Below are 25,319 nucleotides of genomic sequence, written 5' to 3'. Positions count from 1 at the left end.
CACTGACGATCCCACAGGACTGTTCCTCACCACAAACACTGAAGATTTCAAAGCACTTTTTTCGTCTGTATTATGGTTCCCTCTTCACAGATTAAGTTGCTACCCAGAAGGAAGTGAGATTTCAAAAGGAAAAATGTTAGCATTATCCAGGTCTTTAAAAAGCAGTGTTGGACAAAGGTAAATAGGTCCTGGACTCAGAGAGACTTAGGATACAAACTTCAGCTCTACCACTTATTAATTGTGTGATCTTGGGCAAGTCTCTCAAATTTAGTTCCTCAGCAAAATTGGACCAGTAACAGGAGCCAACAGGAGGGTTTTGTGTGGATTTGTTTACAAATTCTATGGTGTGATTTCAAAGCATATGCTTTACCTGTAATGTTTTAAAGCCTCCTATGATACATTAAGCTATTAGAAGTCTCATGGATGTAATTCTGTAAAAATTCTGTAACTATAATGGGGCATAGATGAATGAATCTTTCAAGGAAATAGTCAACTATGCTTTGTTTTTAAGAAATCCAGACAGACAGTTTGGACAAGAATCAAGTCATAATTTTACATCATTTTTAGGGACTAGATCTTATCAGATGAGGTGCTGTGGTCTACATGTTTGTGATTTCTCAAAATTCATATGTTACAGTGCTCATTTTGGCAGCACATATACTAAAATTGGAATGATACAGAGAAGATTAGCATGGCCCCTGCACAGGATGACATGCAAATTCGTGAAGCGTTGCATATTTTTCTGGTCAACCACTTGTAAAAGAATGAAACTAGAACACTTTCTAACACCATACACAAAAATAAACTCAAAATTGATTAAAGATCTAAATGTAAGGCCAGAAACTATAAAACTCCTAGAGGACAACATAGGCAAAACACTCTCCGACATAAATCACAGCAGGATCCTCTATGACCCACCTCCCAGAATATTGGAAATAAAAGCAAAAATAAACAAATGGGACCTAATGAAACTTACAGGCTTTTGCACAACAAAGGAAACTATAAGCAAGGTGAAAAGACAGCCTTCAGAATGGGAGAAAATAATAGCAAACGAAGCAACAGACAAAGGATTAATCTCAAAAATATACAAGCAACTCTGGCAGCTCAATTCCAGAAAAATAAATGACCCAATCAAAAAATGGGCCAAAGAACTAAACAGACATTTCTCCAAAGAAGACATACAGATGGCTAATAAACACATGAAAAGATGCTCAACATCACTCATTACCAGAGAAATGCAAATCAAAACCACAATGAGGTACCACTACACACCAGTCAGAATGGCTGCTATCCAAAAGTCTACAAGCAATAAATGCTGGAGAGGGTGTGGAGAAAAGGGAACCCTCTTCCACTGTTGGTGGGAATGCAAACTAGTACAGCCACTATGGAGAACAGTGTGGAGATTCCTTAAAAAACTGGAAATAGAACTGCCATATGACCCAGCAATCCCACTTCTGGGCATACACACCAAGGAAACCAGATCTGAAAGAGACACGTGTACCCCAATGTTCATCGCAGCACTGCTTATAATAGCCAGGACATGGAAGCAACCTAGATGCCCATCAGCAGATGAATGGATAAGAAAGCTATGGTACATATACACAATGGAATATTACTCAGCCATTAAAAAGAATACATTTGAATCAGTTCTAATGAGATGGATGAAACTGGAGCCCATTATACAGAGTGAAGTAAGCCAGAAAGATAAAGACCAATACAGTATACTAACACATATATATGGAATTTAAAAAGATGGTAACAATAACCTTATATACAGGACAGAAAAAGAGACACAGATGCATAGAACAGACTTTTGGACTCTGTGGGAGAAGGCAAGGGTGAGGTGATCTGAGAGAATAGCATTGAAACATGTATATTATCAAGTGTGAAACAGATCGCCAGCCCAGGTTGGATGCATGAGACAAGTGCTCAGGGCTGGTGCACTGGGAAGACCCAGATGGGATAGGATGGGGAGGGAGGTGGGAGGGGGGATCAGGATGGGGAACACATGTAAATCCATGGCTGATTCATGTCAATGTATGGCAAAAACCACTACAATATTGTAAAGTAATTAGCCTCCAACTAATAAAAATAAATGAAAAAAAAAGGAAGAAAGAAAAATTCATATGTTACAGCTCTAACCTACAATGGGATGGCATTACAAACTTTCCTTCTGGGAGGTGATTTAGTTTAGGTAAGGTCATGATGGTGAGGAACTCATAATGGGATTTCTGTTCTTGTTGGAACAGGAAGCGAATTCTCTCAGCATGTGAGGACAGGCGCCATCTGCAGATCAGAAAGCAGATCCTGACCAGACATAGAATTTGCCTTCATCTTGGACTTCCCAGACCCTACAACTGAGAGAAATAAGCAGTTTCATGTTTACGATAATATGTTATAGCAGCCCAAGCAGATTAAGACATAAGAATTCGCTTTAAAAAAAAAATCCAGTTTAGGGCTTCCCTGGTGGCACAGTGGATAGGAACCCACCTGCCAATGCCGGGTACATGGGTTCGATCCCTGGTTCGGGAAGTTTCCACATGGCATGCGGGAGCTAAGCCCACACACCGCCAACTATGGAAGCCCGTGGGCCCTAGAGCCCGAGAGAAGCCTGCGCACCGCAGCCAGAGCGCAGCCCCCACTCACTGCAACTAGAAAAAGCCCGTGCAGCAACGAAGACCCCGTGCAGCCAAAACTAAATAATAATTTTTTTTAAATCCAGCTTAAACACAATCACCTATCATCGTGAGATGCTTCCTCCTCCCTCCTCCCTTGAACTATGAGCTCTAGGGCTACGGCTCCAAGGAGCCAAACCTCTGCCTACATCTGAAGAGCATGGCCCTGCTTCTGAAGGATGTTTCTATCAAACAGCCTCGCAAAGAGCCTCTACCAAGCGGAACGAAGCATCCCCGTGCTGCTCGCCAGCCAGCATCTGCGGAGCACACCTCTGTGGGTTGTGCTGCGTCTCCAAGATGACTGAATCCTCCCGCCAGACTGGAGTCTCAGCTGCAGCTGAGACACCTACATGCTGGTGTCAGATTTGCCACTAACGCCTGCTTAGCTTTGAGCTTTTTCTTTTTTTGAGGTTTTCCAGTAGTCAGGTATGGACAGTTGGACTGCAAAGAGAGCTGAACACTTTAGAAATGATGTTTTTGAACTGTGGTGTTAGAGAAGACTCTTGAGAGTCCCTTGGACTGCAAGGAGATCCAACCAGTCCATCCTGAAGGAGGTTAAGTCCTGAATATTCATTGGAAGGACCGATGCTGAAGCTGAAAAACTCCAGTACTTTGGCCACCTGATGCAAAGAACTGACTCATTTGAAAAGACTCTGATGCTGAGAAAGATTGAAGGCAGGAGGAGAAGGGGATGACAGAGGATGAGATGGTTGGATGGCATCACCGACTCAATGGACATGAGTTTGAGCAAGCTCTGGGAGCTGGTGATGGAGAGGGAGGCCTGGCGTGCTGCAGTCCATGGGGTCGCAAAGAGTCGGACACGACTGAGGGACTGAACTGAGTTAGCTTTGAGCACCAGACTCTGAACACATGGCCATGACCACGTGTTCTGGCCAGTGGCTTCTCTCCCAGTTCTAATGCCAGTCAACCTGATGCCCCATCAGCCTTGGCCTTCATTGAATAGCAGATCAAGTCAAGTCCGTCCAAGTCAGAACAAGATGACCTGCTGGCTCCCCATCCAGGGTTTTCCCTCCAATCCATCAGCATATATACTAAGTATATATATGAAACAACCAGGCTTGCTTTATTTTCATTTTCACATTTTGCCACTTCCTAGAATTCTCTTTTTTGAGAATCGTGACCTCCCAACATTCCATAATCCTCTTGAAAGGGACACAGTAAATATGCTGTCTGCACAGTGCAAACAGAAGCTGATTTCATTTTTCCATCATCTGAAAAGCACAGAAGGTAATTTCTAAGCCAGCAGTAAAATCTATTTATAAAGAAAGCTGATTTGTTTTCAGCACTTTCCAGCACAGAGGTTCAATTTATTTCCTTACCATAAAAAGAACCATTACTTTTGTTAAGCAACTGTAGTTGGTACATTTTAAAAATGTTTTAATTTCAAAAAAAAAAAAAACAACAAAAAAACCCAATTTGCAGATTAGAGTGTAAATAGCTTTCTTAAAATGGCCCATTTCAGACCCAGTTTGGTGATTGATGATTTCACTGTGCTTCAAGGCAAATGATTTCACAGTCATTGGGTGTATAATATAATGATGTTTTTATGAAGCCATTATATCACTAAAAATATAATTATTATAAATGAAATTATAAGGGAAAAAGAGAAATCTTCACTCTGACAATGCCAAATTTTGTACTAAATCATAAATTATGCTTCTGTAAGAAAAACTACACATTTCTTCTATGGGACAAACCTAAATGCACCCTGAAAACCTAATAATAATGGAAAAGGACCCACAGTGATATCCTGAGTCCCTTGTGTTCCTGGGAGCGGCTACCTTGTGTTATTGGTAGGGAAACACCACCACCTTGTGGACAAATAGGAAAATGGCTACATTTTGCTCAAGTAACATCAGATGGTGTTAAAAAAAAAACACACACACCAGTTCTTTCAAGTTTCTGAAGCGCTTTCTACATTAATAGTGTTATATTTGTATTTCGAGGACAGCATAGTATTGCTGATAGAGATTTATAAGTGATCTTAAAGCGCATTCAGGGAAACACATCCTCTAAATACAGCTTCAAGGATGCTTTCTAAATTCCAAATTTGGTTATGGGTACTTTTTTTAAGCAACACTTAACTTTATTGCACATTTGCCCAACACATGCCTGCCTTTTGTAGTAATAATCTTTTAGGCTTCTATTGAATTTAGTAGATATCAAAGTGCTTTCACATCTATTATCATTTTTTTATACTTTTTATTTGGCATTGGGGTATAGTTTATCAACAATGCTGTGACAGTTTCAGGAGAACAGTGAAGGGACTCAGCCACACACATACACACACCCGTTCTCCCCCAAACTCCCCTCCCATCCAGGCGTCCACGTAACATTGAGCAGAGTTCCATGTGCTATACAGTAGGTCCTTGCTGGCTATTCGTTTTAAATACAGTGGTGTGTACATGTCCATCCCAAACTCCCTAACTATCCCTTTCCTCTGGCAACCGTTAAGTTCCTTCTCTAAGTCTGCGAATGTCTGTTTTGCAAGTAAGTTCGTTTGGGTATGGGAACCCACTCCAGTACCCTTGCCTGGAAAATCCCATGGACGGAGCAGCCTGGTAGGCTACATTCCATGGGGTCGCAAAGAGTCGGACACGACTGAGCGACTTTACTTACTTACTTACTTGCTTACATACTTAGTTACAAGACAACCAGAAGCTACTTGAACAAAATGCAGCCATTTTCTTAGTTGTCCACAAGGTGGTGCTGTTAGTTGGAACTAAGCTTTCTTGATAGCTCAGACTGGATATTTTTTAACACACCCTGATGCTGCTTGACAGAGGAAGAGATGATTGGATGGCATCACCGATTCGATGGACACGAGTTTGAGTAAGCTCCGGGAGTTGGTGATGGACAGGGAGGCCTGGCGTGCTGCAGTCCATGGGGTCGCAAAGACTCGGACACGACTGAGCGACTGAGTTGAACTGATGCTGCTGCTGCTAAGTCGCTTCAGTCGTGTCCGACTCTGTGCGACCCCATAGATGGCAGCCCACCAGGCTCAACCATCCCTGGGATTCTTCAGGCAAGAACACTGGAGTGGGTTGCCATTTCCTTCTCCAATGCATGAAAGGAAAAGTGAAAGTGAAGTCGCTCAGCTGTGTCCGACTCTTAGCGACCCCATGGACTGCAGCCTACCAGGCTCCTCCGTCCGTGGAATTTTCCAGACGAGAGTAGTGGCGTGGGGTGCCATTGCCTTCTCCAGAATTGACGCTACTTGAGCAAAATGTAGCCATTTTCTTATTTGTCCACAAAGTGGTGCTGATGGCTGGGACTACAACATACTTTTTAAAAAGTTGCTCACAGTAAGAGAAACCATCAAAAATAAAAGGGCAATCTACAGAAATGGAGAAAATATTTGCAAATCATACATCTGATAAGGGATTAATATTCAAAATATATAAGAAATTCAATAGAAAAAACTATTTTAAATGGACAAAAGAACTCAATAGATATCTTTCTAAAGGGCAACAGGTACATGAAAAGACACTCAATGTCACTAATTATTCAGTTCAGTTCAGTTCAGTCGCTCAGTCGTGTCTGACTCTTTGCGACCCCATGAATCGCAACACGCCAGGCCTCCCTGTCCATCATCAACTCCTGGAGTTTACTCAAACTCATGTCCATCGAGTCGGTGATGCCATCCAGCCATCTCATCCTCTGTCGTCCCCTTCTCCTCCTGCCCCCAATCCCTCCCAGCATCAGGGTCTTTTCCAATGAGTTAACTCTTCACATGAGGTGGCCAAAGTATTGGAGTTTCAGCTTCAGATTATTATTAGGGAAATGCAAATCAAACCACAATGAAATATCACCTCAGACCTCGAAGACAAGAGACAATAGCTTGCTACAACATTTCGCTTATATCTTTCTCAGGGCACTTTGATAGCTAATAATAATAGCTAATATTTATGATGCACAATTTATCAGAAATTTAAAAAGTCTTTTTCTATATTAACTCTCAATATTCATCATTACCCTAGGAGATATCCCATTTTACCGCTGAAGAAACACAGTTATGTGGAGGTTATACAACTTACAAGTGAGGGAGACCTGGGTCCGATCCCTGGGTAGGGAAGACAACCTGGAGGAGGGCATGGCAACCCACTCCAGTCTTCTTGCTGGAGAATCCCGTGGACAGAGGAGCCTGGAGGACTGCAGTCCATGGGGTCTCAGAGTGGGACACGACTGACTTTCACACACAGACACTCACACATAACTTTACCAAGTCATCAGACTCAGAGACAGCAAGGTTTGTCCACCGCAGCAGCGTCTCCAGCAGCCACGCTCTTAGTTTTCACTTTTCTGGCTGTGCAGGCTCTTCGCTGCTGCACACGGGCTTTCTCTGGTTGCAGCGAGTAGGGGCTCCTCTCGGTTGCAGTTTGAGGGCTTCTCACCGCGGTGGCTTCTCTTGTTGCAGAACTCAGGCTCTAGAGCGCAGGCCCAGTAGTTGTGGTACATGGCTTAGCCGCTCCGCACGCAGATGTGGGATCTTCCCGGACCAGAGATCGAACCCATGTCTCCTGCATTGGCAGGTGGATTCTTTACCACTGAGTCACCAGGGAAGCCCTAAACTCTTAGTCATATGTTATATCACATCTCACTGCACATTATTTATTTAGATAAAGGCCCTTAGGATCAGGCCCTGAGTCAAAACGTCTTTTGTATTTTCCTGTCACCGAGTGGTGTAGGAGACAAGGCGCTGCCGTCCAAAGGCCTGCGGTTCCTTCTCACCCAGCATGTCTGCTTCTGTCTTTCTGTCACAGCGGAACCTCGTCAAGTCACACTGTTCCGCTCCCTCCATTATCATACACCAGGCTTTAGAATCTTAATATTTTAACTGACGTTTAGGCAAGGTCTAATGTGAAGCAGGCATTGGATGTGGATGTAAAGGAGACAAGGATAAATAAGCACATGGTTCCTGTGCTTTAAAAAGCACACAGTTAAGCTTTAGGATGAGAAATGAAGGCTCTTTGGGGAAACACAGGAAGTCATTCAAAGACGGCTTTTTGAAGGAAATGAAGGTAGGTAAGCAGCTAGGGCAGCATTCTAGGCAGGACAAGTAAAGGCAGAGCTTTCAAGCATTTCCAGTCAGTCTGTGAGGCTGGGATTATGGCAGCATGGGTTCCGTGGTGGGAAAGAGGCCAAGATCACCAGTTCACTAAGTGCACTAGAATTCTCCCTCCTGAAAGCAGGAGGCCTCCCTTTAATAGACTTCAGGGATAATGACTTTTCATACTGCGCATGGGGTTCTCCAGGCAAGAATACCAGAGTGCATTGCCATTTCCTTCCCCAGTGCAAAACAGAAGGCGGAAAAGGGGGAAGCAGTGACAGATTTTATTTTCTTGGGCTCCAAAGTCACTACAGATGGTGACTGTAGCCACGAAATTACAAGACCCTTGCTCCTTGGAAGAAAAGCTATGAAAAATCTAGACAGCATATTAAAAAAGCAGAGATATTTGTCAGACTTTGCTGACAAATGTCTGTAGTCATGCATGGATGTGAGAGTTGGACCATAAAGGTTGAAGGCTGAAGAACCATGGTGTTGGAGAAGACTCTTGAGAGTCCCTTGGGCAGTAAGGAAATCAAACAAGTCAATCCTAAAGGAAATCAACCCTGGATATTCATTGGAAGGACTGTTGCTGAAGCTGGAGCCTCAATATATTGGCCACCTGTTGCAAAGAGCCGACTCACTAGAAAAGCCGACTCACTGAAGCTGGAAAAGATTGAGGGCAAGAGGAGAAGGGGACAATACAGGATGAGATGGTTAGATAGCACAATGACTCAATGGACATGAATTTGAGCAAACTTCGGGAGACAGTGGAGGACAGAGGAGCCCTTGGCGCCACAGTACATGGGATCACAGAGTGGGATAGGACTTAGAGATTCAACAACAAAAACAGGGAGGATAACGATCAGCTGTTTCTTTAGGGAGATCACTTGGCACTACAGTAGATGGTATGGAAGGAAGAGACGATGGGATCAGGGAAGTAGATTGTAAAACTGTTGAAGAGATGGGAGCAGGGACTGAAGCTGTGAAAGCCTCTTAAGACCCACCCTATATGGAGAAAGACCTCTGAATGCATTAGCTTTCCCTGTCTCCCGCCTGCCCATCTCCACCCAAAATCCTGCAACGCTAGTGAAATCTTCCGCCCAAACGTTGACATTTAATTGTCTTTTATTTTATTCCGTTTGTTTCCTTTGCATTACTCAAGTCTCCGTAAGTACGAACAGTACAATAAACGTGTACGGAATTGAGACGGCTTGTGAAGTCGCCCAAAGCCAAACAACGCGCCCTGTGTTACTCAACGGCCCCGCCGCCCCGCCGCACACGCGGGCCCAGCCCTTGGCTGCGGAGCAGTCAGGACCAGTCCACCGAGCCGCTTCCGGAGGGTAGATTGAGTCATCGCATCCCTAATCTAATTATCGCCACCTCCCAAGATCTCGCAGGCGGACTCTCTCCAGACCGGCTCCAGACTCCCAGCTCGGCTGCGAGACCCGCCGCGTCCACCAGAGGGCGCGTCTCCCTGGCTTCCGCATTCGGAAAAGCCGCTTCTCAGGGCGCAGCCAGAAAAAAAAAACAACTCGGATTTATTTCGGCCCTCTGCGGATGCCGTACCCAGGCTGTAAACAGGAAGTGGAATTCTATTTGGGAGTTGACGTTGGGGTGAAAAAAAGGCCAGGGACAGGGGGGAGACGCGCCCACTCCGCTGGTGAGTACGTTTTCGGGGAGCTCGGGCCCAGTCTCCACTTTTGTGCCTCCCTCGCCCGCTCCTGCGCCGGTTCACGTGTTTTGCCACGACCATGGCCGAATACTCCTATGTGAAGTCCACCAAACTCGTGCTCAAGGGAACCAAGGCCAAAAGGTAAGGACGCGGGTTTGCGTGGGAGATTCTCGCCCTCTTTCTCGACTCCCCTCAGCCTTCCCCTCCCTGGGGCGAGTATCCTGGGGCCGCTGGTAGCTATCATTCAGGCTCCCAGTCCTTGGGCCTGGCCTCCTGCCGGAATGCACAGATGTTGCGCGCACCTGGGGGACCAGGAGCCACAAAGTCGGATTTCCCTCGATGAACCCCCACCTCCAGATCTATGCTTCGTAGGACTGTGTTAGTCTGGTCGTGTGGGTTATAACAGTAACTCCCTTTATTAGGGATAACTCTTTTCAACATGGCTTCACTGCCACCTTTTAAAAAAATTAATTTTAATGCAATATGCAGATACGGATTTTGAAAAGGCTATGGGTTCAAACCTGGACTCCACCAATTACTAATCTTGTGGCAGGTTCGTCAGTATCATTGAGCTTCCTCTTGGGAGGGGATTAGTGATACTCCAGAAGGGTTGTTTTGAGGATTAAACGAGGTGATGTGTACAGTAAATAAGTAGAGCCAAATGCAAGGAAGAAGTTACCCTGGTGATTTATGAGTATGAGATTTTTTAGGAAAAGATATCTGCTCACTCATACCTACACCTCTTTTTTAACTGGTAGATTCGCTCAGGGTTGATCAATTTACACAAATGCTGAGTATTTCATCCTGGTCCCAGTGATAAGAGTTTTCCGGTACTTTTAGATGGGATGGAAGGAAAGTGTCAAGAAGCAAGCTGAAGCCACTACTCTTAAGAACTCTGCCTAGGGGTCTGGGATTAAGAATTTATCCTGAATACATGCGAAACTGTTACTGCCTGAATTCATAGGAGGGAGGAGAGAGTTAGCTTCTGAAAGCTTATTTTGTGATGAAAATGCAAACAAGTGTGTCTTATAATCATTATAACTATCAATATAATTAACACATGTAGCATTTCATATGTGCCAAAAACTGCTGTAAGCAATGCCTATTAACTTTTTTTAAAGTCACTCGGGTTTTTTATTGTTGAGATATACTACATATACTATAAAGTTCGCCCTTTTAAAGTAGAATTCACTGGATGTTAGTGTATTCACAAGGCTCAACACTGTTGAGTTGCTGAACGTTTGCATCCTCTTAGGAGGAAGCCCACCATCATTAGCAGTCACTCCACATTCTGCTCATCCCCTAATCCCTGGCAACCACTAATCCACCTTTTGTCTGTATCAGTTTGCCTCATAAACATTCCATATAAATGGAATCATACAATATGCAGGGTCAGACACGACTGAACGGCTGAACGATACAATATGCAGCCTTTTGTATCTGGCTTCTTTTACCTAGGATAACATTCTCAACATTCATCTATGTTGTATCAGTACTCATTCCTTTTATGGCTGAATAATATTCCATTAAGGGCTTCCCAGGTTGGGAAAGACTAGAGATCTTTTCAAGAAAATTAAGAGATACCAGGGGAACATTTCATGCAAAGATGGGCTCAATAAAGGACAGAATGGTATGGACCTAACAGAAGCAGAAGATGTTAAGAAGAGGTGGCAAGAATACGCCAAAGAACTGTACAAAGAAGATCTTCACGACCCAGATAATCATGATGGTGTGATCACTCACCTAGAGCCAGACGTCCTGGAATGTGAAGTCAAGTGGGCCTTAGGAAGCATCACGATGAACAAAGCTAGTGGAGGTGATGGAATTCCAGTTGGGCTATTTCAAATCCTGAAAGATGATGCTGTGAAAGTGCTGCACTCAATTTGGAAATTTGCTCCAAATTTGCTCCAAATTTGCTCAGCAAATTTGGAAAACTCAGCAGTGGTCACAGGATTGGAAAAGGTCAGTTTTCATTCCAATCCCAAAGAAAGGCAATCCCAAAGAATGCTCAAAGTACTGCACAATTGCACTCATCTCACACGCTAGTAAAGTAATGCTCAAAATTCTCCAAGCCAGGCTTCAGCAATATGTGAACCGTGAACTTCCAGATGTTCAAGCTGGTTTTAGAAAAGGCAGAGGAACCAGAGATCAAATGGCGAACATCCGCTGGATCATCGAAAAAGCGAAAGAGTTGCAGAAAAACATCTATTTCTGCTTTATTGACTATGCCAAAGCCTTTGACTGTGTGGATCACAATAAACTGTGGAAAATTCTGAAAGAGATGGGAATACCAGACCACCTGACCTGCCTCTTGAGAAACCTGTATGCAGGTCCGGAAGCAACAGTTGGAAGTGGACATGGAACAACAGACTGGTTCCAAATAGGAAAAGGAGTACATCAAGGTTATATATTGTCACCCTGCTTATTTAACTTATATGCAGAGTACATCATGAGAAACACTGGGCTGGATGAAGCACAAGTTGGAATCAAGATTGCCGGGAGAAATATCACTAACCTCAGATGTGCAGATGACACCACCTTTATGGCAGAAAGTGAAGAGGAACTAAAGAGCCTCTTGATGAAAGTGAAAGAGGAGAGTGAGAAAGTTGGCTTAAAGCTCAACATTCAGAAAACTAAGATCATGGCATCTGGTCCCATCACTTCAAGGCAAATAGATGGGGAAACAGTGTCAGACTTTATTCTTTTGGGCTCCAAAATCACTGCAGATGGTGATTGCAGTCATGAAATTGAAAGACGCTTACTCCTTGGAAGGAAAGTTATGACCAACCTAGACAGCATATTAAAAAAACAGAGACATCACTTTGTCAACAAAGGTTTGTCTAGTCAAGGCTATGGTTTTCCTAGTAGTCATGTATGGATGTGCGAGTTGGACTATAAAGACAGCTGAGCACTGCAGAATTGATGCTTTTGAACTATGGTGTTGGAGAAGACTCTTGAGAGTCCCTTGGACTGCAGGGAGATCCAATCAGTCCATCCTAAGGGAGATCAGTCCTGAATATTCATTGGAAGGACTGATGTTGAAGCTGCAACTCCAAAACTTTGGCCACCTGATGTGAAGAGCTGACTCATTGGAAAAGACCCTGATGCTGGGAGGGATTGAGGGCAGGAGGAGAAGGGGACAACAGAGGATGAGATGGTTGCATGGCATCACTGACTCGATGGACATGGGTTTGGGTAAAGTCCATGAGTTGGTGATGGACAGTGAGGCCCGGCATGCTGTGGTTCATGGCATCGCAAAGAGTCGGACACTGAGTGACTGAACTGAACTGAACTGAAGGTGGCTCAGTGGTAAAGAATCCCCCTGCCAATGCAGGAGACGCAGGTTTGATCTCTGGGTGAGGAAGGTCCTCTGGAGAAGGAAATGGCAGCCCACTCCAGTATTCTTACCTGGGAAATCCCATGGACAGAGGAGCCTGGTGGGCCACAGTCCATGGGGTTGCACATAGTCAGACACGACTGAGTGGCTAAACCACCACCAGTGCTCCATTATATGGATATAACACATTTTGTTTATCCATACATCAGTTGATGGACATTTGGGTTTCCATTTTGGAGACATGAATAATGCTGCTATGAATATTCTTATGCAAGTTTCTGTGCGGACCTATGTTTTCATTTCTCTTGGGTGTCAACCTAGGAGGAGAATCGTTAGATCCAATGGTTTCATAAACCTAATTCCATACTTTTTAAGAACTCCAAACTCTTCTGGTTGCATCATTTTACATTTTCACAAGTAATGTATGAAGATTATGCCTTAACTCCTAATCCTCACAGTAAGAGTTGGGTTAAATTGTTATCCTCATTTGTATAGGTGGGGAAATTGACAAATTAAGTAAATTCTCCAAACAAATCACAGAGCTAAGAAATGACAGAATCAGGATTCTAAAAGGCAGTCTGGCTCCAGAGTCTGTTCTCTTTAACCGCAACACAATATGAACAGGATCAGAAGTAACTTCTCTGTATTAGAAGTAAAAGGGTATATCAAGGAATATTGTTATATATCAGTAATTTATGTACCAGTGTACATCTTAGAAGAGTCCTCTGAGATTCCATCGGATGATATTTAGTATGCAAATCAATATATCTAAACTCATCTATATAAATTATCCCCTGTAGTAAGAAGAAAAAGAGCAAAGAGAAGAAGAGAAAAAGAGAAGAAGATGAAGAAACTCAGCTTGATATTGTTGGTGAGTCAATTTTCTATTACTTCATTCTGAGAAAAGTTAGCATTGGTTGAGATCCCCTTAAAAATATTTTCCTAGTAGAGATAAGTAGTAAAAAGAAAGTAGAAGGAATTTATGGCCGACTCACATTTGTCTTAAAATGCTCAAATATTAGAGTTATAGGCTGCTTTTATGTTCTAGCACGGTTGATGTTTGATGCCTTTTCTTCATCGTCAAAGCACAGGAGAGAGGAAACACAGGTCTCTGACTTCATAGGTGCCACCGTTGGACTACCTAATAGCCCAGAGATTCTGATCATTTTAAAGGGCTGATACCTATAAATATCATTTAACCAAATATAGTATACAAATTATTTTCTCTCTTTTCATCATATTGATATCCAGATATCATACTGATAGACTTCCTTTCTCAACAAAGTGCTTTGGTGTCTTTGTCAAAAATCAGTTGACTTTATGTATGTCAGTCTATTTATGGACTCTGTTCCTGCAGTTTGTTGTTCTTTGATATATTTGTCTTGATTACTGTCATTTCATAAAGTCTTGAAATCAGGTGGTGTGAATCTCCCAGCTTTATGCTTCTGTACTTCTTTATAGTCTTGTAGATCCTTTGTTCAGTTCAGTTCAGTCACTCAGTTGTGTCCGATTCCTTGCGACCCCATGAATCGCAGCACACCAGGCCTCCCTGTCCATCATCAACTCCCAGAGTTTACTCAGACTCATGTCCATCGAGTCATTGATGCCATCTAGCCATCTCATCCTCTGTCGTCCCCTTCTCCTCCTGCCCTCAATCCTTCCCAGCATCAGGGTCTTTTCCAGAGTCAACTCTTCAACTCTTCACATGAGGTGGCCAAAGTGTTGGAGTTTCAGCTTCAGCATCAGTCCTTCCAATGAACACCCAGGGCTGATCTCCTTTGGGATGGTTGGATCTCCTTGCAGTCCAAGGGACTTTCAAGAGTCTTCTCCAATACCACAATTCAAAAGCATCAATTCTGCAGCACTTAGTTTTCTTCACAGTCCAGCTCTCACATCCATACATGACCACTGGAAAAACCATAGCCTTGACTAGACAAACCTTTGTTGACAAAGTAATGTCTCTGCTTTTTAATATGCTATCTAGGTTGGTCATAACTTTCCTTCCAAGGAGTAAGCGTCTTTCAATTTCATGACTGCAATCACCATCTGCAGTGATTTTGGAGCCCAAAAGAATAAAGTCTGACACTGTTTCCCCATCTATTTGCCTTGAAGTGATGGGACCAGATGCCATGATCTTAGTTTTCTGAATGTTGAGCTTTAAGCCAACTTTCTCACTCCTCTTTCACTTTCATCAAGAGGCTCTTTAGTTCCTCTTCACTTTCTGCCATAAGGGTGGTGTCATCTGCATATCTGAGGTTAGTGATATTTCTCCTGGCAATCTTGATTCCAACTTGTGCTTCATCCAGCCCAGTGTTTCTCATGATGTACTCTGCATATAAGTTAAATAAGCAGGGTGACAATATATAACCTTGATGTACTCCTTTTCCTATTTGGAACCAGTCTGTTGTTCCATGTCCACTTCCAACTGTTGCTTCCGGACCTGCATACAGGTTTCTCAAGAGGCAGGTCAGGTGGTCTGGTATTCCCATCTCTTTCAGAATTTTCCACAGTTTATTGTGAACCACACAGTCAAAGGCTTTGGCATAGTCAATAAAGCAGAAATAGATGTTTTTCTGGAACTCTCTTGCTTTTTCGATGATCCAGCAGATGTTGGCCATTTGATCTCTGGTTCCTCTGCCTTTTCTAAAACCAGCTTGAACATCTGGAAGTTCACGGTTCACGTATTGCTGAAGCCTGGCTTGGAGAACTTTGAGCATTACTTTACTAGCGTGTGAGATGAGTGCAATTGTGCAGTACTTTGAGCATTCTTTGGGATTGCCTTTCTTTGGGATTGGAATGAAAACTGACCTTTTCCAATCCTGTGACCACTGCTGAGTTTTCCAAATTTGCTGGCATATTGAGTGCAGCACTTTCACAGCATCATCTTTCAGGATTTGAAATAGCCCAACTGGAATTCCATCACCTCCACTAGCTTTGCTCATAGTGATGCTTCCTAAGGCCCACTTGACTTCACATTCCAGGACGTCTGGCTCTAGGTGAGTGATCACACCATCATGATTATCTGGGTCGTGAAGATCTTCTTTGTACAGTTCTTTGGCGTATTCTTGCCACCTCTTCTTAATATCTTCTGCTTCTGTTAGATCCGTACCATTTCTGTCCTTTATTGAGCCCATCTTTGCATGAAATGTTCCCATGGTATCTCTGATTTTCTTGAAGAGATCTCTAGTCTTTCCCATTCTGTTGTTTTCCTCTGTTTCTTTGCATTGATCGCTGAGGAAGGCTTTCTTATCTCTCCTTGCTATTCTTTGGAACTCTGCATTCACCTGGGAATATCTTTCCTTTTCTCCTTTGCTTTTCGCTTCTCTTCTTTTCACAGCTATTTGTAAGACCTCCTCAGACAGCCATTTGCTTTTTTGCATTTCTTTTCCATGGGGATGGTCTTGATCCCTGTCTCCTGTACAATGTCACAAACCTCCGTCCATAGTTCTTCAGGCACTCTTATCAGATCTGGTCCCTTAAATCTATTTCCTTTGTATTTCCATATAAATTTTACAATCAATGTATTTCTTTCTACAATAAATCCTGTTGGATTTTCCAGGAGAACTGTATTGAATCTAGAATCTAGGTCATTTGGGGAGAGTCAACATGAAGTGTACTTGGTCAGTATAGCACAGAACATATAAAATACAAATAATTTTATTTCTCTAACTACTACATTTTTAAGAAAGAATTAATGATCATAGGATGTTGATAATGATTCTGAGTAAAGCTTTTTTTTTACTGACAACAATTATTACTGTAAGTCAGAAATAACTCAAATTATCATGCAAACCTCTCACTAAATTACCTGAATTGTAGTAAAACACACTTAATATGAACCCTTTTTTAGTGTACAGTTCAGTGTCATTAAGTGCTACTGTGCAGCCATTACCACCATCCGTCTTCAATTCAAGATGAATTTTTTTTTCATCTTACAAAAATGAAACTTTACACCCATTAAACTATAAATGCCCATACCTCCCTCTCCTCTAGTCCCTAGGAACCACCATCCTGTTTTTGATCTCTCTGAATCCAACTACTCTAGAACTGCAAAATTTAAAAAAAAGTTATACTGACAACAGCAGCAAGTAAGAACCTTCTGTCACAAATACAAAATGTAAATTTAAATGATTGATTTTATCTTTTAGGAATCTGGTGGACAGTAACGAACTTTGGTGAGATTTCAGGAACCATAGCAATTGAAATGGATAAAGGAACCTACATACATGCACTTGACAATGGACTTTTTACACTGGGAGCTCCGCATAAAGAAGGTTTGTGTCTGGTAGAGGCAATGGGATGGAAAAGGTCACTTGAAGCTAATATTTTATGGCGTTCATTCACTTACACCAAATCCTAACTAATTGCAAATACATGCCAAAGGAATGAATCCATTGATTTGACTCTTCCACTTTTTCCTTCCTCACTATTTACCAGTTATTGGCAACTCCCACTTTGCAGTGTAAGCATTTGAAAACATTCTGTGTAATTCCAAAAGGGTATCCATGGCAATCAAAACTATTGTAAATAATTGAAATAATAAAAGGAAAGAAAAAGAAAACCTAGATGAATCAAAAGTTTTAATTCCTTTACTCTTTATACCTTTTGCCACAGCTAACCCGGGGCACTGTTAATCTGAAGTTTTCTCTTTTCTTTTAGCCCATGGGAAGAAGCACTAATGAGACACAAAGTAATTAGAAAATTACAAAGAGCTTTTTATCCAAATGGTCATCCCTTGAATAAATTAAAGCATTTTAGTTTTTTAAACATTAAGTGCTTATTTGTCTATGTGCCGACTGCATTTTAAAATGCAAGGAGATAGTATCTTGGAAGTAACTAAATAAATAAGCATCATGCTGACCTATCTCATTAGATATGTAAAACTAAACTTTAGTTTTTTTGTTTTTTTTTAACATATGCTTCTCATTGACTATTAGAGACTTTTTAAATAAAGTTTAGTTTTACATACAGAAGATAAAGTATTCTCTTTTTTGGGGGGGGGGCTTAAAATAACACAAATTTATCACACAATTCTAGAGGTCAGAAGTCCAAAGTGAGTCTCGATGATCTAGAATCAAGATGTTAACAGAGCTGCATTTGAAGATAAAGTAACTCTTGATACTATGAATACTATATCGTGTGTTAAGTTGCTCAGGCATGTCTGACTCTTTGTGACCCTGTGGACTGTAGCCCGCCAGGCTCCTCTGTCCATGGGATTCTGCAGGCAAGAATACTAGAGTGGGTTGCCTTTTCCTACTCCAAGGGATCTTCCCAACCCAGGGATTGAACCCACGTCTCCTGTGTTGGCAGATGGGTTCTTCACTGTCTGAACCACCAGGGAAGCCCATATACCGTATTATAATTACATAATATAATAGTCTTACATTTGGTTTTAAAAGAAAACTACTTTTTTTTAAGCCAAAGAGTATTTTTACATGTATAAGAAATGTCAAATTTACCTCAAAATGTTTTCTCTTGTAGTTGATGAGGGCCCTAGTCCTCCAGAGCAGTTTACAGCTGTCAAATTGTCTGATTCCAGGTAAGCTTGAGTTGAACTATAATTAATACATTGTAATACAAGATGGTACGTTATAATAGGATATATCCATTAAAAGTGGTGTTTTTGAAGAATAATGAATTTGGAAAAATATTTGCTGCATAAAATAAGGTATTATATAGTACTTGTATTTAAAAAGTAGAATATTAAACTGTATACACAGAACCACTTGTCCAGTATGGTAGCCACTTGCCACACATGGCTTTTAAACATTGGAACTGTGGTTAATCTAAATTTTATACACACGTTTTTATGTTCCATATTTAATTTTCTCTCAGTTTTTAACATTTAACTACTTTATTAATCTGAAGAATTGCCCTGAAATCTGGCTATGGAAAATACCTTGGTATAAATTCAGATGGACTTGTTGTTGGGCGTTCAGATGCAATTGGACCTAGAGAGCAGTGGGAACCCGTCTTTCAAGATGTAAGTACTATTATTTTTTTTTACAAGCTCTTTCTCAGCATAGGAGAAAGTCTCTAACAGTCAACAAGAGCATATATTCAGACAAAACAAAAAATGTAGTGCAATAATATAATGCATTAAATTTTTACAAATTAACATGAATTCATAACCTTCAGAAGATCTCAAAAAATAGTGCAACACAGGAAAAAAAACACAACAATCAACAGAGTGAAAAGACATGCTGTAGACTGGGAAAAAGTACTTATAAGCTAGATATCTGTTAAAGGGTTAATGTCCAAAATATATAAGAAACTCATTCAGTTTTCTGAGATCTGCTCTTACTGAAGTGGATCAATGATGAAAATAGCCAAATCTGAGCATCAGAAGACCTTTTAGACTACCTGATACATGATCTCTGTAGTTCTGAGAAGCTAAAGAATTTAAAATAAAGTGTGTGTGTGTTTGTGTGTGAGTAAAGGTGACAGTAGATTACTGAGAACTTTATTGATGGGTGAGTGTATATGTGTGTGTGTGTGTATGAAAGGCTGATCAGTTCTGAGCAATGATGAAAAGGTTTTATTACTATGGACCTTTATAACTGTGAAGGTTTCTACACTTGATCTGAGCTCAGAATTAAAAAAAAGAAAAGAAAAGAAACATTCAATAGCAAAAACAAAACATTTTTTTTTAATTGGCAAAGAAACCGAATAGCTATTTCTCATTATATCAACAGAAGAGGCCAGCATATCATAAGGCAATATGATGAGTCAGATACTACCAGTCATACAGAACTTTAGGGATTTTCATTTCACTTTATTTTGGGGGAAGACACTACGTTTTAAAATCTTAAAGAAAGACTTAGAAGTCCCTGGTTTAACAAGTAAAACTTTAACACAGAAAAGGGACTCAGCGGAAAAATCAGCCACACAGATTTAAATCACCTTGGACTAAATCACAGCCACATCCCAGCTCACCAAGAGGCATGCAGATGACAGAAAATTCAATCCTCACTTCCTCAAATAAGAAATTAAATCAAACCCATATTATTAGCACTTTGGTCAATGGGTATGACAGATTAAATTCTTCCTACACCCACAAGTCCCTCAGACATTGATTCTTAAAAGGGCTGAGCAATAAATTCAAAGGCATCAAAGGCTAGCTTTTCTGTTTTTTTCCTGCATTTCTTTCTTTTTTTAATGTTATGGAAGTATAGTTGGTTATACTTCAACTGTGATTTTTTTTTATGTTTTCTAATTATGGAGGAAAATCTTAAAATATTGCTATTTGAGTAAAATACATTATAATTTCTTTTCTTTAAAGCTAATTAAAACAAACTGACTAAATCAGTTATATCCCAATAAATCTTTGCAGCCAAAGGAAATAATTCTAGCCCATATAGTTAGAATTTAGTCCTACTAAATCTAATAGAATATACTAAAAGTACTTAATGTGATTATCTTTGAGTAGTAAGATTATAAATGATTTTGATTTATTTTTCTATGTTTTTTTATCTTCCAGGTTTTCTTCACATTCTTTTTCCTGATTCCTTTTAGATTTGGGAAGGAATCAGTTTAATCTCAAGACTTAAGAATTCTCTTGCAGATATTCTTATAACTTATTATTTTGTTTTATTTAGGGGAAAATGGCTTTACTGGCCTCCAATAGCTGTTTTATTAGATGCAATGAAGCAGGTGATATAGAAGCAAAAAGTAAAACAGCAGGAGAAGAAGAAATGATAAAGGTAATCATGAGCGTTTTCTATAGACTAGCACACGTCACATATATGATGTGACTACATCTCTTTAAAATGTTGCAGTCTGTTCCACACTCACCAGGTGTAATGCATTGGTGAGGGCCATGGTGGAAGGCACAAAGAAATGAAAAAAAGCCTCTTTTAAAGTGGCCTAATCCTTATAAATAAAGCATAAAAATCCATGTTACCTTTTCTCTACTATCAGCATAACTTAAACATGTCTGTCAAGTATGTGTATACATTTTGTTTTAAATTCTGTCATATATTTTTTACTTTTTAAATATTTTCAGTTTTCATAATCTTCAGTTTTACAGTCTTACACTATTCTTTCTAACCTCGAAAAATATCACTAATCTTTTAAAACAAGAATGTTAATACCAGTAACTCTTCATTTCATCGTTTGGAGTTGACTGATAGGAGAAAGAAATACCATTCTAGATAGCTCAGGAATTAGAAGTTTTAGTATATCTTCCATGGTTTTCTCAAAAGCCATTTTCACTGCTAAAAATGTCCAAAAAAAATTAAATCTAAAACCTAGATTTTCTTTTGTTGTAATTTTTAAAAGTGTTAGTCATAATGTTTTTCAGTTATTCAATACATAAAACTAAAGCAAGTAGCTTCAGGAGCATGCGAGATTGTCTTTAGCATTCCCCTAAGGTAGTTACTGTTACCTTTTAACTGTCCAGGGGAGGAACAGCCTCTAACCCTCCTTAAATCCTCAGTGTTTTGATCAGTCACTGCAGGAAGTCGCACAGCTAAAGTGGAGACAGAATGTGTACCCAGGCCCAACTGACCCTAGAAGTTACATTCCACAGCACATTGCTTCTCCAAAAGCAAGTCACTAGAAAAATGCTGGTGGAGCATTCTCTGGTGGTCCGGTGGTTAAGACTCCAAGCTTCCACTGCAGGGTCACGGGTTCTATCCCTGGTCAGGGAACTAAGATCACACTCACCTATTTATTTCGTTTGTAATTATATTTAATTTTTTGTGTCATGTTTAAATTGTTTATTTGGATTACATTATAAAAGTATGATTTTTGAAGACAAACAGTGCAACTCTATGAGCAGTACCTTGCACATCTACAGAAGAAAAAAAAAAATTATGCTGTATTTTATCAACAGTTGCAGCTGTTTTTATATGAAGTACCTGTCAGGTTTCCCTAACCTGTTTGGTTAGGCAGGTACCTGGAACCTCTGAGCAGTGATAATCCAGGACTGTGTCCACCCTCCCTTCCACACTGCAGGCTCTGCTTGTCTGTGTCAGCGTCCACCTTCATACACTGGCCTTATCTACCAGAACACATCCCTTCCTGCCAAGGGTGGTATAGTGTCACAGGCCTGGCCCAGAATTTCCACAGTTCTTTGAGGACTCCTCCAGCCAGAGTGGTTGCACACATATTAATTGCACATGCCTTATTATTGCCCACAACTTTTGAAGCAATCTTGGAACGTGCTCTAAGCCACAGAGATCACTTTCAAGATGTCGATCCTTTGGGTTGCAGATTGCCAGTTCCTTGGCCCTGAATTCCATCCCCTTCCTGCCCCACTCCATTCTCCAGGCAAGACTACTGGAGTGGGTAGCCATCTCCTTCTCCAGGGGGTCTTCCCCACCCAGGGACCAAACCCCAGGCCCCCGCTGCAGGCGGAGTCTTTACTGTTTAAGCCGCCAGGGAAGCCCTGTGCCCTACTCAGTTGATCTTGATTGCTGTATCTGTGCCAGGTAATCTATGGCAGGTGATAGTATTTGTCAAAACTTACGAAGGTAAAAGGATGTAAAAGGGATAAATTCCAATTAGGTGAAAACAAATTGTGTTATGTTAGAAGATTTGAAGCATTTGGTAATAGCCTGTGCATAGTAAAACGGCTAACACTATGTTCAGTGTTATAAAGTGAACACTAAATAGCAGGATAATTTGATTCTACTGTATTTACTTATGGAGCCAAAATTAAACTAGTTAAATTATTGCCTAATTGGCATAGTAATATCTGATCTGTAAAATGCTTTTCAAGTAATTTTCTCTTTAGTTTTTCTAATGTAAGGGCTCTAAGGAAACATATAATAGCAATTATTTATGTAAATTACATGTATATATATATATATATATATAAGCATACCTAGAACTTATTTTTTTCTGAATCTAACTACCAAGTTGTTTTCTTCTTTGGTATAAGAAATCATCTAGAAAAAAAAAAGAAATCATCTAGAATATTCTTTTGTAATAAGTAAGGTGGGAGAGGGGAAGATAAATGTGTAACCTCTGTATTCTCATCTCCAATATATAGATCAGATCCTGCGCCGAAAGAGAAACTAAGAAAAAAGATGATATTCCAGAAGAAGACAAAGGAAATGTCAAACAGTGTGAAATCAATTATGTGTAGGTATTTTTTTTTTCTTTTAGAACAATAGGTTTGGCAATGACATGCTTCTCAAGACACCTAAAATAAAAGACCTGAAAGATAAGAAAAGACAGCACAATGTAGACTCTAGGATAGGGCACTGAGCTGAATGCCTCTGGTAAGGGTTCAGGTTTCAACATTCCCGTCACCTGTATCGGTTTGTTCTCCCTGCTCAAGGCTTCCCCAGTGGCTCGGTGGTAAAGAATCCATCTGTCAAGCAGGAGATGCAGGCTCAGTCCCTGGATCAGGAAGATCCCCTGGAGGAGGGCATGGCAACCCACTCCAGTATTCCTGCCTGGAGAATCCCATGGACAGAGGAGCCTGGCAGGCTACCATCCATGGAGTCGCAAAGAGTCAGACACAACTTAGCGACTAAACAACAACAGCCCTGCTCTGTAGAGTTACTGTCACTGTCAGTACACAAAGCCTGTCAAACGTTGCCAGGACGCAGGAGACTCCAGCCAACACTCCCAAGTGTTAATTAAGTTTGTAGAGCTACCCAGGCAACTGCCTTCTTGATGGTGGGATAGAAAGGTCATTTTTGTTGTTGAAAAGTTGTAAGTTATTTGAGAAAAAGTGTTTTTAAGTAAATGAAAAACTTAAATATTTGTAAGCTTGTTAGTAAACATGTATAATCAAAGTTTGAGACATTTTTCAAGAAAGGCATTTTCTTAATAGAAAGAAATTCCAGAGCTTCCAAGACCACAAGCTTAAAATAAGTAAAGAAGACAGTAAAATTCTGAAAAAGGCCCGGAAAGATGGATTCTTGCATGAAACACTTCTGGACAGGTAAGTAAATTTTTATTCATTTCCAGCTATTTTCAGTAGCCAATAGAAGTGGTGTATAAGCACATGTTCTTTTCTTAATTACTGTAAAATTACTGTAAAATTACTTAATTTTACTTAATTACTGTAAAATTTTTGTCTTTATTTCTAAGTTTTGAATGTGGCGGTATTACCTTAAAAGGGATATTTTAAGTCTGGGAAAAGATCACCAAGAAAAAGTATTTGGAAATAGCCAGGTCCCAAGTGCTTATATATTTTGTTACAAGCAATTCAGGTTTGACTGAAACTACTTCATAAATTCATTTACCATTGACTCTTTTATAACTGTTAAAACCAGGGCTAGAAAGATGTAGTTTGACTAATTTTAAAATTCAGTGGGTCTGTTAAAAGTAGTACAGGTTTCAAAAAATAAGATAAAAATCAGTTAAAAAATTTCTAAGTATAAAACTGAAGCACTTTGTTGAGTTCATACATGTGCAATATATTCAACACAGCAAATTATTAATATTTATTTATTAGTATTCCTATTTAAGAAAGTAGTGGCCTAGATTTCCAACATTAGTAAAATGGTTGGAGAGGCTTAGCTATGAGCTTGCGAGTATAAATCAAGTAAGCACCATACCAGAAGAGAATTTGGTAATCTGCCACTTTTCAAGTCTTACGTTGCAAAGTTAGCTTTAAGATATTTCTTTAGATTACTTGGTAACAGTTCTTTATCAGGTGTTTCCTGTTAACCAGTTGATCAAGTGACTACTTGAAGACAGCAAATGATGTAATGATTATTTCCAGCTGAGCATATTAACATACCTATTTTTAGGAAATCAAGAATAGGCAATAAAAGTAATCAGGATATGGACTTAAACAGAATAAGGTCTGTGTCCTGTAACCCTTATCACTTACGATAATACAACACTCCCACCTTATTAAATAGAAGTTTAGGGCATGCTTAAATTCAGAGGCTATTAAAATTGCTGTTCTGGATTTTAAAAGCCTTTAGGCAACATGAGTTAAAGATTAGGAAAAGTTTTTTTCGGAAGAATAAAATCCCATGTATTATGAAACATTCAATTGAGAAGTAAACATTTTAATTAAAATATTTTAATATAAGCGGTGTGGTAAGATAATAACTAAAACTGAAGACACAGTTGCCGAACACATGTTTACGATTTTAGTAGCAGGTGACTATTACATGACATATTTTTACATAGATTAATTTTTTTATTATTTGCTTTTTGTTTAAACAGGAGAGCCAAATTGAAAGCTGATAGATACTGCAAATGACCAAGATTTTTACTTCTGTCTTCTCCTTTTGTTTTTTTATGAATAATAAAATCAGTGTTTTTACAGAATTATTGGGTTGTTTTGTAATTATAGCTGAACCAGCAGCTAGATTTAACTAAGATTAATCAAGTTTAATTGAGCTTCTCCATGGAGATACTTTAGTTAACCGCAGTGTTTCACATGGAAATGAAACTTCAAAAGTGGCACGAAATTTTTTTTTTTCTTTTCTGGATTTCCTGTCAAAAGGATAAAGTTCTACTCTATGAAACTAATGTTTACTGTGCAGTTTGTGGAAGCTGTCTTACTGCTTTACAGTCTTACTTTCCATTTCTTAATACATAGGTGTCTGATCAGTACCTTTAAAAGGAAGTTAGAAACTCCCAAGT

At 40.2% G+C, this 25,319-nt stretch overlaps 1 protein-coding gene and 3 non-coding genes across 4 annotated transcripts; all 4 read left to right on the top strand.

Annotated features, from left to right (window-relative positions):
• The first annotated feature begins 636 nt into the window (after nucleotides 1-636).
• Nucleotides 637-742, top strand: LOC139032666 (U6 spliceosomal RNA). The gene has a single exon (XR_011485245.1). It is a non-coding gene; the product is annotated as a U6 spliceosomal RNA (small nuclear RNA).
• An 8,401-nt stretch (nucleotides 743-9,143) lies between these two features.
• FRG1 (FSHD region gene 1) lies at nucleotides 9,144-25,001 on the top strand. The gene is made up of 9 exons (XM_070460003.1): nucleotides 9,144-9,559; nucleotides 13,556-13,626; nucleotides 16,904-17,029; nucleotides 18,237-18,294; nucleotides 18,624-18,738; nucleotides 20,354-20,458; nucleotides 22,753-22,844; nucleotides 23,545-23,655; nucleotides 24,897-25,001. The coding sequence occupies exons 1-9, from the start codon at nucleotides 9,498-9,500 to the stop codon at nucleotides 24,931-24,933; spliced, it is 777 nt and encodes a 258-aa protein (XP_070316104.1). The 5' UTR covers nucleotides 9,144-9,497; the 3' UTR covers nucleotides 24,934-25,001.
• Nucleotides 19,067-19,146, top strand: LOC139032686 (small nucleolar RNA U2-19). The gene has a single exon (XR_011485262.1). It is a non-coding gene; the product is annotated as a small nucleolar RNA U2-19 (small nucleolar RNA).
• On the top strand, nucleotides 19,275-19,347 carry LOC139032685 (small nucleolar RNA U2-30). The gene has a single exon (XR_011485261.1). It is a non-coding gene; the product is annotated as a small nucleolar RNA U2-30 (small nucleolar RNA).
• Nucleotides 25,002-25,319: the final 318 nt, after the last annotated feature.

The sequence above is a fragment of the Odocoileus virginianus genome, chromosome 32 (genome assembly GCF_023699985.2).
Source record: "Odocoileus virginianus isolate 20LAN1187 ecotype Illinois chromosome 32, Ovbor_1.2, whole genome shotgun sequence".
NCBI classification, from domain to species: domain Eukaryota; kingdom Metazoa; phylum Chordata; class Mammalia; order Artiodactyla; family Cervidae; genus Odocoileus; species Odocoileus virginianus.
The sequence above is the reverse complement of the archived record's forward strand: the minus strand, read 5'-3'. Positions and strand labels throughout refer to the sequence as shown.